The following is a 17,440-nucleotide window of genomic DNA, read 5'->3' as shown; positions in this document are numbered from 1 at the left end:
CAACTACTTTTTATTTAAAATGAAAATCTTTTCTTGTGTAAAACATCAACTATTATATTGTTTTTAAAAATTAATTCTTTCGTTGAAAATTCAACCAGAAAATTACAGTAAATTTACCTTTAGGCCGGGAAATTTAACCATTTTTTAGAAGAAAAATTTATACAATCACTTGAAGTATCATAAATTTCATCAAACATGATTTGATTTTTAGGTCTTCATTTTTAAACGTACATTTTCAGTTTAAAAATAAAGTTTTTAAGACTTAAACGATAAAAAATGATGATCTTTTAAGGCATTAACAATTAAAAATGATTAGCTTTTTAAATTAAAACATTGTTCACAAAAAACGCACTTTATTTGAAAATTTTTAATTGAGATATAGAACGATTTTTAAATAATTATCAACAATTCAAGGATGTCATTTTAAAAGTAGGTAACCAAAAAAGTCGTATTTTTTTCGTACCGCACAATGCTAACTTTTTTCAATAAACAATAAATTTTTTTTTTAAATATCGATGCTAAAGAGATAAAAAGGAATTATCCTACGCTAAAATTTTAAATAAAATTGAATACATTTTTTTATTATTAAATTAAAAAATAAGGATTTACGCAAAGTCTTATAACGCACCGTGTATTTAATATTTAAGAATTATTTGTTCAATAAACCCCTTTTAAAGAAAATATTGGTTATCTACTTCTGTACTGCCTTCCTTCAATTATTCATTTTAAAACATTCGAGGAAGTTCGAGTAAGTAAATATTCAAACTTATTTTAAAATTTGAAAAGATTTCATAAAATTAAAAACAAAATACAGAGTTTTGAAGATTTCTAAATAAAATTTTAAAGCTTTTTAAAGTTTTTGAAAGGTTCTAAGATAATGAACAAACTTTCTTAAGACTCATATGAAAACTATAAATATTTTTTGTTTTTAGAAATTAATTTTAACATATTATTTAAAAAGAATTATAACCAAATTGTGATGAATAATTAAAATTTAACAATTTAAAAAATATAGAGTAATTTTAAGAGATTTAAAAGTTTTGAAACGGTTTAAAACCGATTTTTCATTTTAAAAATTAAATTCAAGAAAATATTTAAAAAGGTTTCCAAAATTGCAAATAAATAGTCGGAAAGATTTTATACCAATTTGTTTTAATTTCGTAGGATTTATTAAAAGTTTTAGGAAAAACTCGAATAATTTTTTTTATATATTTAGAAGTTTTACAAAAGTTATAAAAATAATTTAGAATTTAAAAAGCTTCGAAAAAATAATTTTAACTCGCAACCGTGGATTTCCTAAAAAGAATGATCAGTTTCAATTTAGGACCGAGAATTTTTGTAAAAAATCATAACATGTTTTGGAACAGATAATTTTAAAAAAGAATTTTAATTCTGATTTAGAATAAGGGAACTTAAGGAAAAGCCCATATTTCAAGTCAGAATTTGTCAGATTTGGAAAATTCCTAGTTCCAAATCAGAATTTGATTGAATTTAATAAATATTTTCTTTTGCAATTAAAAATTTACCAAAATTTGAAACTTCCCTCTTCCAAATTAAAAAAAAAGGAAGTTACTATATATCCGAATTATAATAGAAATTATTGTAAATAAATATAATTCTGACTTGAAACAGGGATTTTCCTTAAAGTGTTATAATTTCGAACAGGGAATTTTCATAAAGAATTATAACTTTAATTTTAGAATAGGATTTCTATGAAGAATTATTTCCGTAAATAATTATAATTTAGACTTTGAGCAAGGTCCTTCTACAAATTACGTAAGACATACAAAAAAAAAATATATGAAACTTCAGCCAAGCAGTTGCGTTTTTAACACAAAAAGATAATTTTTTAACAAAAAATGGAAGATTTACATTTTTAGTTAGAACAATGACTTTTCATATACAAAAACAGGAATTAACAAAAAAATAGTTAACTTTTCAACCCAAGTAATAAATCTTCGATAAAAAAATGAATACGCAACGAAAAATGTAACACTTTATATTTCAACAAAAAAATATTGGAATTCTCAATAAAAAAAAACAGATGAATTAGACCAAGAAATAAGAATTTTCAACAAATTACTTGAATCATCAACAAAAGCAGATACATTTTCCCATCAAAGAAAGGAATTTCTAAAGTTGATTTTTCCGCCGAAAAAGATTTTTTAGTTAATATAGCAAATGATACATAATAAAAAGATTAATTTTTATCAAAACACATACAATTTTTAACGAAATAGTTGAATTTTTAACCAAAAATGGAATAATTACATTTCTAGATGAGAAAATTAATTTTCAATATAAAATACAGTTTTCAACTAAGTAGTAAAATTTTCAAACGAAATGGAATAGTTTTAATTAAATGAAGTTTTAACCAAACAGTTGCATATTTTTTTTTATCAAAAACGAGGAAATATCTACGATAACAGATGGATTTTTCAACCAACGAAAAGGAGTTTTTAACAATGAAGTTGAATTTCTAATCCCAAACTATGAATTTTCATTAAAAAAGTTAATTCCCAGAAAACTAAAAAAATCATAATTCTCAAAGAAAAATGTAATAGTTGATATTTCAATAAAAAAGATTTTAAATAAAAAAAAAATCCTTGGATTCAACTACAACATTTCAACCAAAAAGTTATAATTTTCAATCAAGATGCAAAAAATCATTACTTTCTTTTAAAAAAAGTTGAAGGTTCAACAAATTAATAAAATTAACTTCAATCGTCAATTAACCAAAATTTCCTGACTAAGGTTTTCCCTCACCTGTAGCCAAAAAAAAATATCAAAATAATTTATTTTATTAAACAACACTCCTATTTATAAACTTTCGACTATTCGTAATTGGCTTTATTTTTTTGATATCACAACTTATGATTACCTTTAAAATAAATAAATGAAATATTAAAATGCATTTAGGTATCGGAGATTTTTTCAAACATAGTCTATTTGTTGGCATTTATTGACAATGCTTTCTCTACCAACAACTTCCAAAATTCGTGGTAAAGATACACGCTATCTTTCCGGTTTTACCCGATTAGATGAATTTAGGAGAGGGGGCCCCGAAATTGACCGCCGCTTGCAGTTCTCACAATACTCACAATACTCGACATTGCTGAATTTTTACGAGTATAGTGCATACAAAGGTAAGTAACACGTGGAAAATCGACGCGAATATTTTTGGAACACAGTGGGGGCGTCAAAACAATAAAATGATGCTGCAAAATTAAAAAAATCATACACGTGTGTTCCGACCGTTTGAAATTCTTGAGAATATCTCTTAGATACTTGTGCACCGAGACAATATTGTGCGGTAGTTGGTGGTAGGGAAATAGTGAAAACTTATGAGTCATCCGGTCACCGATACGAGATTAACACGAAAGTAATGCTTATGGGTGTTAAAAAAATGTTCTCCCAGCATCAAAGAGACGCTCGCGCTGGTTTCGATGCAATGCCGTTGCAATTTTACACACACTTTGTAACTGCCATGGAAAGGAGTACAAAATGCAGAGATAAGGAAACGACAAAAATTCAAAAATTGCGCGGTATTTGGTAGTTCTACGCCGGTCCCAAAAGATGGCGCAAAAACCGCTTTAACCTGCATACCTGCGTGTGCCTTTCTGTGTCGGCCATTTTGTAGTTTCCTTGAGAATTTGTGTTGAGTTGAATCTTCTTCTCGGTAAGGCTTTAACGAAATTAACGATCGCCGTTTTTAGCATCGCTAAAAGAGACACGCTTGTGGGTGCTCTTGTCGGAGAAATTTTGATTTTGAATTTGGTTTTTGAGTTTGGGCGGATTAAGGGTGCGTATCCGTTCACCGTGCTCTGCCTGGCCCCACGATCTTTTCCAGTCTCGTGTACAAGCCAGTAACGAAGCTGCCGCTAGCACATCACTCAGGTTCGTGATCGGTCACCAGACGTCCGGTGAACTCGTTAACCTCGGTTTTAGGATTTCGGAGTCCTGTTAAAACGGTTGTCAGTCGTGTGAGGCTGCGTGCGCGATCGTTGCTGGCCCGGCCAATGTCTCACTCTATATTTGGCTAGTCGCATCCAACATATTGCATATCTTGCCCTTTCAAAATTCTCACTTTCCATTGCGCGACTATCACCGACGAGCTCCGTCAATGGGACCTAGTGCAACCTGCAAGAACGAGCCCGAGTCCTTTCCTTGCTGAGGCAACTCCTAGCATGTGGTGTGCCCACTCCGATACAGAACCTCGCTCTTGACTTATCGCGCTCTACCGCGAAATTGTACACGCCGCGCTGATAACCGGTCGTGTTCCGAAATTCCCTTTTGGCCGCCAGCAGTTCTTTCGGGATTTATTGTGAATCTATCTGCTAATCTGAGAAATATTTCGACACTCCGTTTTTGCGTTTGTGTAACGAACCCCCCATACGAGAGGGATGGACAGGGAGAGATCAACCCCGCGAATTTACCACTGACCTGCGTCATATCATCTCTTGCTTCCAAGTACTGTATTCCTTCTTGTGCATGCTCTAATATATTACGCTCCTCGACATTCCTAGATTGCATCAGCCAAGTGCTCCATTTCAACAATATTGTTAAGTGACATTCACATTAAATCTACCAACTCCACATAACCACCAAATTTTCCTCATGGTTCGTGCAGTCATTTCAACCAGGTATCAGTTCTAATTTCTACCCTGTTACATGGTTCTTCTCTGACCTAGAAACTATCTCCTTAGGAAAATTTATTCTTTGATGCACAATTTGTAAAAGTCACTTTGAACGCATCAAAAACTTGTTAACAGTTTTTAAAATATTTGCTTCAATCGTAACCGAAACTGATATTTATTCAAAAGATTGTGTATCCAACTCCCTTACGAATTCTCGTGTTTACCACGTAAATGACATTCTTTTTTTTTGACTGTTTACATTATTCTGTTAGAAAAAGTGTTTATCCGTGAAGTGATGTTGGGCTACTACTAAGTAATTTTACACTGTACAAAATACCATGTAAATTTTCGTCCCGGCTTGGAATGTTTTACAGATTTTTACGGAGTTTTACAGATTTCTTGTGAATTTATCTTAATTTTTAAAGGAATTTTACAAAAATTTTAGAAGAAAAACTGCAATTTTACACTATAAATTACTGGTATTTTATTTCCAATAGTGGAATTTCACATCGCATTTTTACAGTGTAGGTTTGTCTATAATACTCCAGGGAAGAAAGCTTGCACTAAAAAGTATTCCGAATTTTCAAAGCTGATCAGAGCTACCAAACATAACCTCATATCAATTTAAAAATGTCGTAAAATGCCTTATTACAATTATATCAATTAAAAAATATAAAATCATGATAAAATTTAAAAATAATTAGTTTTTACTTCAGCTGTTTGCGTGATTATTTCAATTAATTAATTGAATTTTCAACCAAAAAAAGATAAAATTTTCAACCAAAAACGGAATAGTTGCTTTTTCAGCAAAACAATTAATTTTTAACCAAAGAACAACGAATTTTCAAATGACAAAATTAATTTTCATTCAAACAGTTGATGTTTGAAACCCAAAATATGAATTTTTGTCAAAACAGTTAATTCCCAGCAATAATGTTGAATTTTAAAGCAACAAACTAATTTTCTATAAAAAATGTTATTTTTTCAACCCAAAAAGATGAGTTTTCAACAAAATAGTTAAATTTTTGAAAAAGAAAAACTTTTTTTCCACTAAAATGATAAGTCCTCAACAAAAAATGAATTTTTAAAAATATATTTCCACTTTCAATTAATTGGTTGAATTTTCAAGCAAAAAAAAATATATAAAATTTTCAACAAAAATGTAATGTGATATTTTCAGTGAAAAATGTAATTTTTACCAAAGAAAAACGAATTTTCAGTAAAACAGTTACATTTTCAAATCACAAAAATTCTTTTCAATCAGATTTCCATTTGTTACCTAAAAAGTTGAACTTTCTACGATGAGAGATACATTTTTGAAAGAACCTAAATATGAATATTCATTTAAAAAATCTTAATTCCCGGCAACATTGTTGAATTTTATAACAAAAATATAACTTTCTACAAAAAGTTTAATTTTAAACCCAAAAAGAGGAGTTTTCAACCAAATAAATGAGTTTTCTAATAAAAAATTAGTAGTTTTTCAAGAAAACATGGTTCAGTTACATTTTCAATTTTGAAAATCCAAAAATTTCGTTTCCAAAATTAGTTTTTGACTAAAAAACGATTTTTATACCGAAGTAATTGAATTTTTAACCCAAAAAAGATTAATTTTTTAACCAAATCATATAATATAACAATAATATATCAATAACAGAAATATTAAATTATGATACGAATTTGTCATCATTTTCGAATACTCTTTAATGCAAAAATCAATTAAGATACTTGCAGTATTAACCCGACCTTTCCAAATTTTCCAGGACACTCAAGACTTGTCCAAGAATTTAAAATTTCAGGGTTGCTACAGAATCTGGAAAAGTCATAGAATTTTGAAAAAGAGCCGGGCAATTTTTACTGACATTTCGTTTTAAAGTATTGTAATAATTTTGCACTTTTCTGCCTATTTTAGAAATTCTTAAGAATTACTATTGCATATTGATCTTTTTTTTATTATATTTAAAAACTTTGTTTATAATGAAATAATAATCGAACAGAAATTATCCAGAAACTTATTTTTTTATCTTTTGCTAAAGTGGCTCATTTATATAAGATTGACATTCATTTTTATGTTCATAGCACATGAGATAATAAAATTCTGGATCTACTCAGCCCAAGTGGAAGACAAAATATAAATTTGATAAAAAGATATTTTTAAAAAACGTACAATTTCAATATTTTCGGGAAATTAGAATACCTCCAGAAGTAATGATCGTATTTGATTGTTGTTTGGCTTATTTTAATAACAAGTCTCTATTGCATTTTGCTAAATTGTTAAGATATTTAAAAAAAAGTCTCCTTAGATTTTACTCTAGGGTGGAATTTGGTGCAAAAAGTCGAAAAATGTCAAATTTTGCTACTTTTTTAAACAAAGTTTGACCCTAGTGCAGAATTTAGGACCACAGTTCATAAAATATCTCAACAATCTAACAAAATACTCTCGACTTGCTTTAAAATGAGCTCCGGAACTTTGAAAAATGGTACATATTTCCGCAGTTATTTTTCGAAAAAATCCGAATTTGAATTTTTTTCCATATTTTTTTATAAAATTGACATTCTGTCTCCAGCGTTTGCGTATTAGACACTGAATCTATTTACCTTCTGCGCTATTATGAGGGAAAAATGTTAATGTTAATATTATAATAATTAACGCACTTTAGCAAAAGCTCATAAGGCAGGCATGTATACTATTACCGCCGATAGTGTACAATAATTATTCTGCAAACAGTATGTTTTAAAGTTGATTGGCTTTCAAATTTTGAATCTAATTTTTCTGGAAGTTGACCTGGAAGAGCTGGAAATGTCCTGAAATTTAGAAATCCGACTTCTGTAACAACCCTGAATTTCTGTTGTAGCATATGAAAACCAATTGGGGATCGATGTTTGCAAGATCGAGATGGAATGTGGTTTCGCTTTTAACCCTAGATTAGAAAATGTGAGTCGAGAACCCTTGTTCTCCAAGCACTCATGCAAGCCTCAGAGTGGAGACTGTTGTCAAGGCAGAAAAGGAGTCAGCCCACCACGTGGGTTGGAAGGTACTAATTTTGGTTGTTTTGTTTTTCGCAGGGTACGTGTACATGAATGGGGACATTGGGAAGCTCCCACCAGGGGCGGTTTACGCAGCCTCCCCTGAAACACTCAGCATGGTTGGGGGTGCAGTTGGGAACAGTGCTTCCGGTTTAGATTACGGCGTCATGAACGGAGGACCGAGCGGCGGCGAATTGATGCTCGACGCGGGTGTCGGCAGCTTGGAATCCGCACCCCAACTCGCCATGGGTATGGGAGCTGCTGTTGGATACAGTCCAGTGGATATCCCAAATCTTGGCGACGTTTCGGCACCAACCGGCCAAATGGCCGACCTTACTGTACCAGGCATACCCCTAGAACAACTTAAACAGATGCTCTCTTCTCAACTCGAATATTACTTCTCCAGGTGGGTTCTCCATCCGCACTTTAGTCTCCTACACCGGGGTGGCAACTTGACCGGGAAAGACCAGGAGGTTTAATTTAAAAACCGCGAATTTACTTCTGATCCCGGTAAAATCAGGGTGGCCGCTGCACATTGGGGATAGAGCAATAATTTCGTTCAAAACCATCTACAGGTCGCAAATCTTAACCAAGTCAAACAAAATTCACAGGGTGGCCGGGAATTTTTTTGAGACCGGGAAATTACTGTGAATTTTTGTTTTGCCCGGGAATTTTACAAATTTGTCGAAGAAAAATCTGTCCACGTTCGTTTTTAGTGGAATTGTTATGTTTTTTAATTATGCTATTATTTAGGTTACAATGCGTAATTACAAATTTTTTACTTTACAAATTTTCCATTTAAAATTTGTATTTCTAAGCTTACATGTTTAATTTAAAGAATTTTTAAATGCTTTATTAAGGGCATGTGATACTTACAGTTTCCCCGGCTTTTTTTCCACAAAAATGAAAATGTTTAAAAACTGAATTCGGAGATGCTATAAAATATCATAACGGACGTCCCCGGACTCTTTTTTGAGGGATAATAACAAAAAAAATTTATTGTGCTAAATAAAAACTTTAGGCATATGCATGATTTTGAGGTTACGTCGTTTTTCATCTCTGTCTTTCCGATAATCTGGAAATTATTTATGAAATAAACTTGTTTGATTGTCTGCAAACAAGGTTAGTTCCGGGAGATTGGTTACTATGTTTATTTGTAAGTCCAAAGTTTTCGGCCAAAAATATTGTGTAGTTTGGAAGTAACACTCGGGTGAATTGTAACACACATAACCAGAAAAATACACGCACGTTGTCAGCAATATCAACAATTTTTTGATAAAAAAAAACACAAAAAAGCGTGTGGGGACGTCTGTTAGCATGTTCGCTATAATTTCCCAAATTTTTAAGACAAAATATTTATTATTCTAGAAAAAAAGCCGGGGGTACCTAAAACTGGTAAAATCGACAATTTTCTAAGTAGAACATCCCCTTAAAGACTAGAATAAATAAAAAATAAATGCCTTTAATGTTGAAAATTTTGGATAAAAAACATTTTTATTTAATAAATAAAGAAATTTTTCTGTACTTCAAGTAATAAAAAGTGAACAAAGACGATTTTAAACCAGTTCAAAATTTAAGAATTTTCAGATTTTACCGTTAAAACTTGAACGGTTTGAATTTCAATGTCTTAGTCATTAAACAAATGTGAACGTGTAACTGAAAGTTTATAAACTATTTTCAACTTAAAAATAACCTCATAATAATATATTCTTAATTAAAGAGTTTTATTACTTTATAAGATTGTTTCAGCCTGAAATATTCAATTTTTAACCCATTAAATTTGAAATTTCTTATTAAAAAAAAAAAGATTAATTATTCAATATTTAGCAATATTTGAATTTTTATTTGAGACAAGTAAATTGAAACTAAATATTTAAAAGTAAAGAATTTTTAACTGAATTGTTTGACATAGAAAGCCTAGAATCGTTACAATTTCGAAGAGCCTTTGAACTTTGAACGTTACAATTTTAAATGTTGTCTTTGAAAAATGCTTAATTTGTAAGTGAAATTTTTAAATTTTGATGTATAATTTGCAAACGAACATTTGTAGAAAAAATTTGAGTAATTTTAAGAGATATTTAGGAGTTTTAGAAATATTAAAAATTATCAAGCAAATCTTAGAATGTTTTCTTATAATCTGCGAAAATCTACATTTTGTTTTATATTAGACTATCATTTCAAGTTTTACATTAAGTTTTGAATATTTTCAAAACTTCTACATATCTCTTAAAATTACACAAATTTCGCCTACAAATAATATATGTTCGAATGTTATTTATACATCCAAATTGTAAAGAAATTTTATCAAATTTGCAGGGTTTTCTGAAAATTGTAGAAAATTCATTTAATTTTGACAGATATTTAGAAGTTCTGAAAAAATTTCCAAAATCATTTTATATTTAAAACAAATTTAAAACAACTTCTAGATTTCTCAAGACTTTGAAGCTTTCCATGCATCTTTAAACTATTTAAAAAGAAAATAATTGAATTTTTAATTTAAGAAGTGTTCAGTTAAAATCTTTTCAATATTTGATGTTTCTAGCTTAAAATTCCTTTAAAATTATATAATTTTGAAAATTTTGAAGTGCATTGATTGATTTTTTAATTTAGAGAATTGAAAATGATAACGCGGATTTATATATATTATTATTGAAAAATGTTACTACCTTCAATTTTATGCGCGTAAATTATTGAGCATATTTGAATACATTTTTTAATTAAAAACTTTTAAATTTCGATCTTAAAATTTCGAAATTTAACATTTCTACGTGCTTTCATTTGCAGCTCCGTTTTTATTACCTCAAGTGGAATTTTTTTTAGCTTTCGTGTTCCATTTTTTTAATCGCATTGGCCGTGAAAAATGTTTGCGAACCGGGAAAAAACCGAGAATTTATTTCGTCGATTAAAACGGCCACTCTGATGCAGCCAGAAATGTTTGTAATTGAATTGCAAATAGACTCACGAAGCCAAGTTTTTAAAAGTAATTTGTTTAAACATTTTTTCTAAACAAAATATGACGAAATTAAGTTTTTTTTAAATTTAACCTTATAACCCTTTCGTGAATATAAGATTTCGGGTCATGAACTAGATAAAAATATAAAATTTAAGGAGTTTGAGGCATAGCTGATTTTATATTTGCCATTAGTTTTGCAAAATAAATTTGTTTAAACAATTTTTTAAATTAAATTATTGCTAATTTGAATTATTTTGCAAAATAAATTCTAAAATCTAATTCTACTGGATAAAAGATGTCCGAAGCAATATATTTTATATTTAAAATACATTTTGTTACAACCATATGACTAAGTAATTAATTTTTCATAATCTTTATTACATCTTAATAAGGCTTTTAACGTCTGTAAGAAAATGAATAATAATACAAATACAACATATGTAAACTAAAGGGTTTTTTCGTGCGTTAATTTCAACTTTGTTTATATTGTTTTACATGATTTTTGCAATATATTGCAAATTTAGCAATAATTGTTTAAACTATTTTTTTAAACAATATATTTTGAAAAATTTGGCTTCATGAGTCCGAGAAACTGGGAATTAATTATTATGATATAATTATGATATCAGTCATAGGGTGGCCGTCGGACCGGAAAACCGAGAGTTTTACAAATTTTCATAAGAAAAATCTGTGCACGTTCGATTTCAAGAGTTTTAAGAATAATTAGTAAAATTGATATTTTTTTCAATTATGATATCATTCGGTTTACAATGCGCTATTCGAAAATCTTTGACTTTAAAAATGCTACATTATAGATAGCTTAAACATTTTGTCTACAAATAATAAGTGTTCTATTGTTATTTATAAATCCAAATTTTAAGAAAATTTTCTTAAATTCGCAGGATTTTCTCAAAATTGTAGGAAAAGTCAATTAATTAAAAAAATTTGTAATAACTTTTAGATTTCTCAATATTTTTAAAGGAAATTTTAAAGGTTTTCAAGGTTACTTACACGATTTGAAATGAAAATAATTTATCTTCTAATTTAAGAATTTTGAGGTTGAAAAAAAATTGAATTTTTAATGTTTCTAACCTAAAATAACTTAATAATATAATTTTGACAATTTTTAAAGTTCATTGATTAATTTTTCAATTCAGAGCATTGAAAATGTTAACGTGGATTTTTATTTTTAAACTCATTCTAAATTCTTCGAACTTTATAATTTATGAATGTTAAAAAATGCTGAGTTTTTAAGTTTATACGTGTAAATTATTGAGCATTTCAATATAAAATTTTTGAATTGAAAAACTTTTAAATTTCAATTGAAAAAGTTTAAAATTCAAGAGTTCCGCTTTGAATGCTTTAATTTTATTATTATTTTTTATTAGTTTAAACGGAATAATGTTTAGAATAGAGTTCGATTTTACAAATTTGATTGACCGGGAAAAATGTTTGTGAACCGGGAAATGACCGGCAATTTTTTTCTTCGATTAAAAAGGTTACCCTGTATTCAGTTTAGAATGCGCAGGTTGGCCGCTGGACCGGGAAATGATCGATAATATTTTGAGATCGGGAAATTACAATAAAAAATAATCTTTTTGTCGGAAATGTTAAATATTTTTGTAAGAAAAATCTGTCGAAATTCCATTTCAACATTAAAAAAAAAAAAAAAATTAGTTGAACTGTTATCTTTTTAAATTATGCTATTACTCAGTTTACAATTCGTAATTGAACAATCTTTAACTTAACAAATTTTCAATAAAAAAATTTTATTTTTAAGCTTAAATTTTCAATTTAAACAATTTTAAAATGTCGTCTTGAAGACTTGACTAATTAAACATTAAAAACGTTTGAAGTTGGAAATTTTTGATAAAAAACATGTTTATTTAATAAATAAATTTTCAAAAATTGGTTGGATCTGTACTTTAAGTATTAACACGTAAACAATAAATAATTTATTTGACAAAACGATTTTAAATCAGTTCAAATTTTAAGAATTTCCAGATCTGAACTTTGAATATGAAACGGTTTCAATTTGAAAATCTTAGTCATTTAAACTATGTGAACGTCTGATTGAAAACTTTATTGTAAATTATTTTCTACTTAAAAACAACTTCATAGTAATATTTTCGTAATTAAAGGCTTTTATTGAATTTCAAATATTGTTTCAGTCTAAAATATTCAATTTTTGACCCATTCAATTAAAAATCTTTGAATTAAGAAAAAGAATAATTATTTCATTTTTAAGTTAAATTATTGATATTTGGAAGTTTTTACATTTTTTTTAAATTGTCACAAAACAATTTCATTCATCATTCTATCATTTCAAGTTTTAAGTTAATTTTGAATCCTTTAAAAACTTCTTAATATCTCTTAAAATTACTCAAATTTCTTTTACAAATGTTAACTGTGCAATTATTCTTTATACATCGAAATTTTAAGGACATTTTTTTTAAATTTCAGGAATTCCTAAAAATTGTAGGAAAAAATTAATTTTAAAAGATATTTAGAAGTTCTGAAAAAATGTCAAATTTAAACAAATTTTATATTTCTTAATATTTTGAAATAGAATTTTGAAGCTTTTCAAGAATGTTTAAACTATTTAAAATTAAAATAATTGAACTTCTAATTTTTAATGTTTCTAGCTGAAAATTCTTTAAAATAATATAATTTTGAAATTGTTAAAGTTCATTGATTGATTTTAGTTCAAAATTCAAGAGTTCCACTTTAAGTGCTTTCATTTGCAGCTCAGTTTTTATTACTTCAAATGGAAAATGGTTTAGCTTTAATGTTCGATTTTTTAAACTTCATTGTACGTGAAAAATGTTTGCGAACCGTGAAATGACCGGAAATTTATCTCTTCGATTAAAACTGCCACCGTGAATGCATAATTCGAAAATCTTTCAATTTAAAACTTTTCCATTTTAGGTTTTAATTTTTAAGCGTACATTTTAATTTAACAAAAATTTTTAATGCAGTTTTAGACAGAAAAAACTAATAATAAAAAGCGTTTGAAATCGAAGACTGGATTAAAGCATTTTTAGTTGATCAGCTGTAAATATAAATTAATTAATGATTTTTAAAATGAAACTGTACTTTAAGATTTAAATTAGAAAGATAAAACATTTCACAGAAAAATTGAAAATTAGTTTCTATTAATTATTAATTTGAAGGAATTTCAAAACGTTTGAAATATTTGTAAAGAATTTTATCAAATTTACAGTGATTTCAGTGATTTGAAGGGATTTTAAAGCTTTCAATGTATTTTAATACATTTTCCAGGAATTCGGGAGACATCCAAGATTTATTATTTTGTAGGGTTTTAAAGATTTCTAGAGATCTTAAAATATTTTTTGCAATTCACCCTGCATTTTTTTATATTCCTTGAAATTCTTTTAATTTTTTCAAATATCTTGAATTTTTCTAAATTTAATTACACAAAAATTTGTTTAACTGATTTCACAAGAAGTGAGATATTTCGTAGAATTTGAAGAGATTTTCAAATATTTTTTGAAATTCGCCTTAAATTTTTAATAATTTATCCTGAATTCTTTTAAATTCACTTAATTTTACTCAAATCAATAGATTAATTTTTTTTAATTCGTCTTGAAGTCTTATAAATCCACCTTAAATTTATAAGCATTTCAGCAAATTATTTTAAATGTCCTTTCAATTTTTCTGTACTCATTTCAAACTTACTGAATTCAAAGAATTTTTTCATATTTTTGAATTGTTTTTAATTCACTTGATTAATTTTTAAATTCAGTTTTTTTGCGAATCTCTTCGAATTCTTCTCATTTCCCTTAAATTCTTCTATGTTCGCTTAAATTTTACTGAAATAATTTGATTTTCTCGATTTTTTATTAAAATTTTCCCACTTAATTAAAATTCTTTGGAATAGTTTTGTATTCATCAGTCACTTTTTTGGTTAGAAATCATTAGGGGTTCAAAAATTTGAAGTGATTTGATTTTTTTTAATTCGCCTTGAATTCTTATAAATTCCCTCGAATTCTCTTGAATTTTTTAATTCACTTTAATTCTTCTAAATTCTACTTAATTCAATGGATTCTTTAATTTTTTTAAAGTTTTCATTTAATTGACCCTGAAGTATTTTACTATACCTTGAATTCTCAGACATTTCATCAAATTTCTTTGAATTCCCTTCAATAAATTTTTTTAACCTTCAAGCCAAAAAACGAATTTTCTCTGCAAAATTTGAATTTTCGAACCAAAAATATGACTTAATATGAGCAAAAAATTAATTATCTATGGACATGATGCATTTTTACCCAACGAACATGAAATTTTAAACCATGAAAATGATTTTGGTATGAAAAAAAAAGAGAATTTTCAACTGAAAAAAATCATTCTTAAAAAATGCAAAAGTTACACTTTTAGTTAAAAAATTAATTTTAAACCAAACTTTGTTTAACAATGTAGTTAAACTCTTACGCAAATAGTTGAATTTTCAATTAAAAAATATTATTTTTGAACAAAATAGTTCAACTTTCAAGCAAAGAGATTAACCTTCAACTAAAAATATAAGTGTTCAAGAAAAAAATTATTATTTCTTAACAAAGTGATTCAATCAAATCTTTCAAACTAAAGAGCTGACTACTGAAGCAAAGAAGAATAATTTGTTCAAAAAAGTTGCATTTTCATTAAAAAAAAAAGACATTTCTACTAGAACAGATGAATTTTTTAATCAAAAAAGATAAATTTTGGAAAAAATAGTTGAATTTTCGGTCAAAAAATATTTCAGTGACTTGTCACGATCAAATGAATTAAAAAAAAAATAAGTTTCTGCGAAAAATAATTGAATTTTCAATCCAGAAAGACGAATTTTTGACCAAAGAGAATGACTAACAAAATTGTTGAATCCTGTACCAGATAGTTACATTTTTATCCAAAACAGATCAATTTTTATAAAAGAAAAAAAACTGAATGTATGGTTGAGTTTTAATGCAAAAAAGCTTTCAGTTGACTTTCCACGACCAAATTATAAATTTTTAAACAAGCAATAAATTTCTACAACAAAAAAAAAATGAATTTTCAATTTAAAAAGTTAATTTTTAGTTGAAATTTCAACTATTTCTTTGAAAATTTGTATTTAGTTGAAAATTCAAGTATTTGTCAAAAAATCATCTTTTTTTGGTAGAAAATTCGTCTTCTGTTTTGAAAACTAATCTTGTTGTTTGAAAGTTCATCCTTTTATTTGAAGATATTTCACTTTTGTTGAAAATTTCTTAATTGAAATATATATGTTAATATTAATATATATTAATGAATATTAATCATTTTTGTTTAAAATTCTTGAATTTGATTGAATATTCCTTTTTTTTTGTGGAAAATTAATTTTTTTAACTGAAAATCTAACTTCTATTTTTGGTTGAAAGCTTATCTTCTTTATTACAGAATTCAACTTTTTTTGCTCAAATTTCGTCTTTTTAGTAGAAAATTAATTAATTTTTGGATTTAAAATGTAACTATTTGGTTAGAAATTCATTTACCGTGTTGAAAATGCAATATTTTTACTTAAAAAGTTCAGGTTTTTTACTGTAATTAATAATTACGTTTTTAGAGTATTATTTAATTACGTAACTATTCGATAAAGTTAATTTCTTTAGGATTGTCTTGTAATAACGTTTGTCAAGGCTTTCTAAAATCAAAATTGTTTTGAAAAATACGAAATATTTGAATGGCTTCGTACTTGAAAAAATTACAGCTGGAAACTTGATCGGGAAAAATCGGGAATTTGGAATCGTTCACCGAATCGGCACCCTGTACAGTGTACACATTCAAAGTTGAATACTTCTGAATACGTTTCAATCCGACGTTTTTTTTACATCTTCTAACCAGAGTATAACGAAAAACTTTCTTTTCTAGAGAGAATTTAGCTAATGATACATATTTATTATCACAAATGGATAATGATCAATATGTGCCGATATGGACGGTTGCGAACTTTAACCAAGTGAAAAAGCTGACCAAGGACATAAAGTTAATCACGGAGGTGCTTCGAGAGTCTCCTAACGTGCAAGTGGACGAGGAGGGTCAAAAAGTCAGGCCCAATCACAAACGTTGTATAGTTATCTTACGAGAAATTCCGGATAACACTCCCTTGGAGGATGTAAAGGTTAGTTTTTCTCAAGGTTCTTATGAATTTTTGCTCTCGCTCTCTTAGCGATTGTCCATAAACTACGTTATCACTTTTTAGGGGGGGGGGGGTATAACAGTCCAAGGAACGTAACACGTATATCAACCCTTTAGAACTTAGAGAAATTTTTGTTTCTGAAAGTACCTATGGGTAACGTTTTTCGTACGTTTCCAGATGAATGTTTTTGGTAGAAAATTAATCTTTTTGTTTACAAATTCTTTTATTTTAGTTTAAAAAAGTCAACTTTTTAAATATTGTTAAAAATTCGTCTTTTTAGTAGTAAATTAATTTTTTTAGTTTAGAAATTCAGCCTTCTAGTTGAAGATTCAACTTTTTTCTTGAGAATTCTTGAATTTTATTAATAATTCATCTGTATTGTCATTAAATTAATCCTTTTCTTTAAAAATTCATCTTTTTGGTTAAAAATTCAACAAACTAGGTTATAAAGTTGAACAACTTTCTTTAAAAAAATTTTTTAAATCATTCTTAAAAATTCAACCTTTCGGTTGAGAATTCTTAAATTTTATTGAAAATTCCTCTTTTTCCTTGTAGTAAATTAATCTTTTTGTTTAAAAAGTTTTCCTTTTCAGTTGAAAATTCAACATTTTATTTCAGAATTCTTGCATTTTATTAAAAATCTGGTTTTTTGGTATTAAATTAAGCCTT

General features: G+C 27.6%; 1 protein-coding gene across 6 annotated transcripts in view; it reads left to right on the top strand.

The window, feature by feature from the left end:
- The first annotated feature begins 3,609 nt into the window (after positions 1-3,609).
- LOC117175794 (la-related protein Larp4B-like) overlaps positions 3,610-17,440 on the top strand; it is a 39,410-nt gene continuing 25,579 nt past the window's right edge. For 2 of the 6 annotated variants that reach the window (XM_033365542.1, XM_033365537.1), the window contains exons 1-3: positions 3,610-3,679; positions 7,704-8,070; positions 16,504-16,753. In XM_033365542.1, coding sequence (XP_033221433.1) covers positions 7,715-8,070; positions 16,504-16,753 — 606 coding nt within the window. In that variant the 5' untranslated portion in view covers positions 3,610-3,679; positions 7,704-7,714. The other 4 variants (XM_033365540.1, XM_033365541.1, XM_033365539.1 and 1 more) reach the window with 4 other exon arrangements.

Source organism: Belonocnema kinseyi, chromosome 7 (assembly GCF_010883055.1).
Source record: "Belonocnema kinseyi isolate 2016_QV_RU_SX_M_011 chromosome 7, B_treatae_v1, whole genome shotgun sequence".
Taxonomy (NCBI): domain Eukaryota; kingdom Metazoa; phylum Arthropoda; class Insecta; order Hymenoptera; family Cynipidae; genus Belonocnema; species Belonocnema kinseyi.
This window is presented reverse-complemented; position numbering and strand designations above follow the sequence as displayed.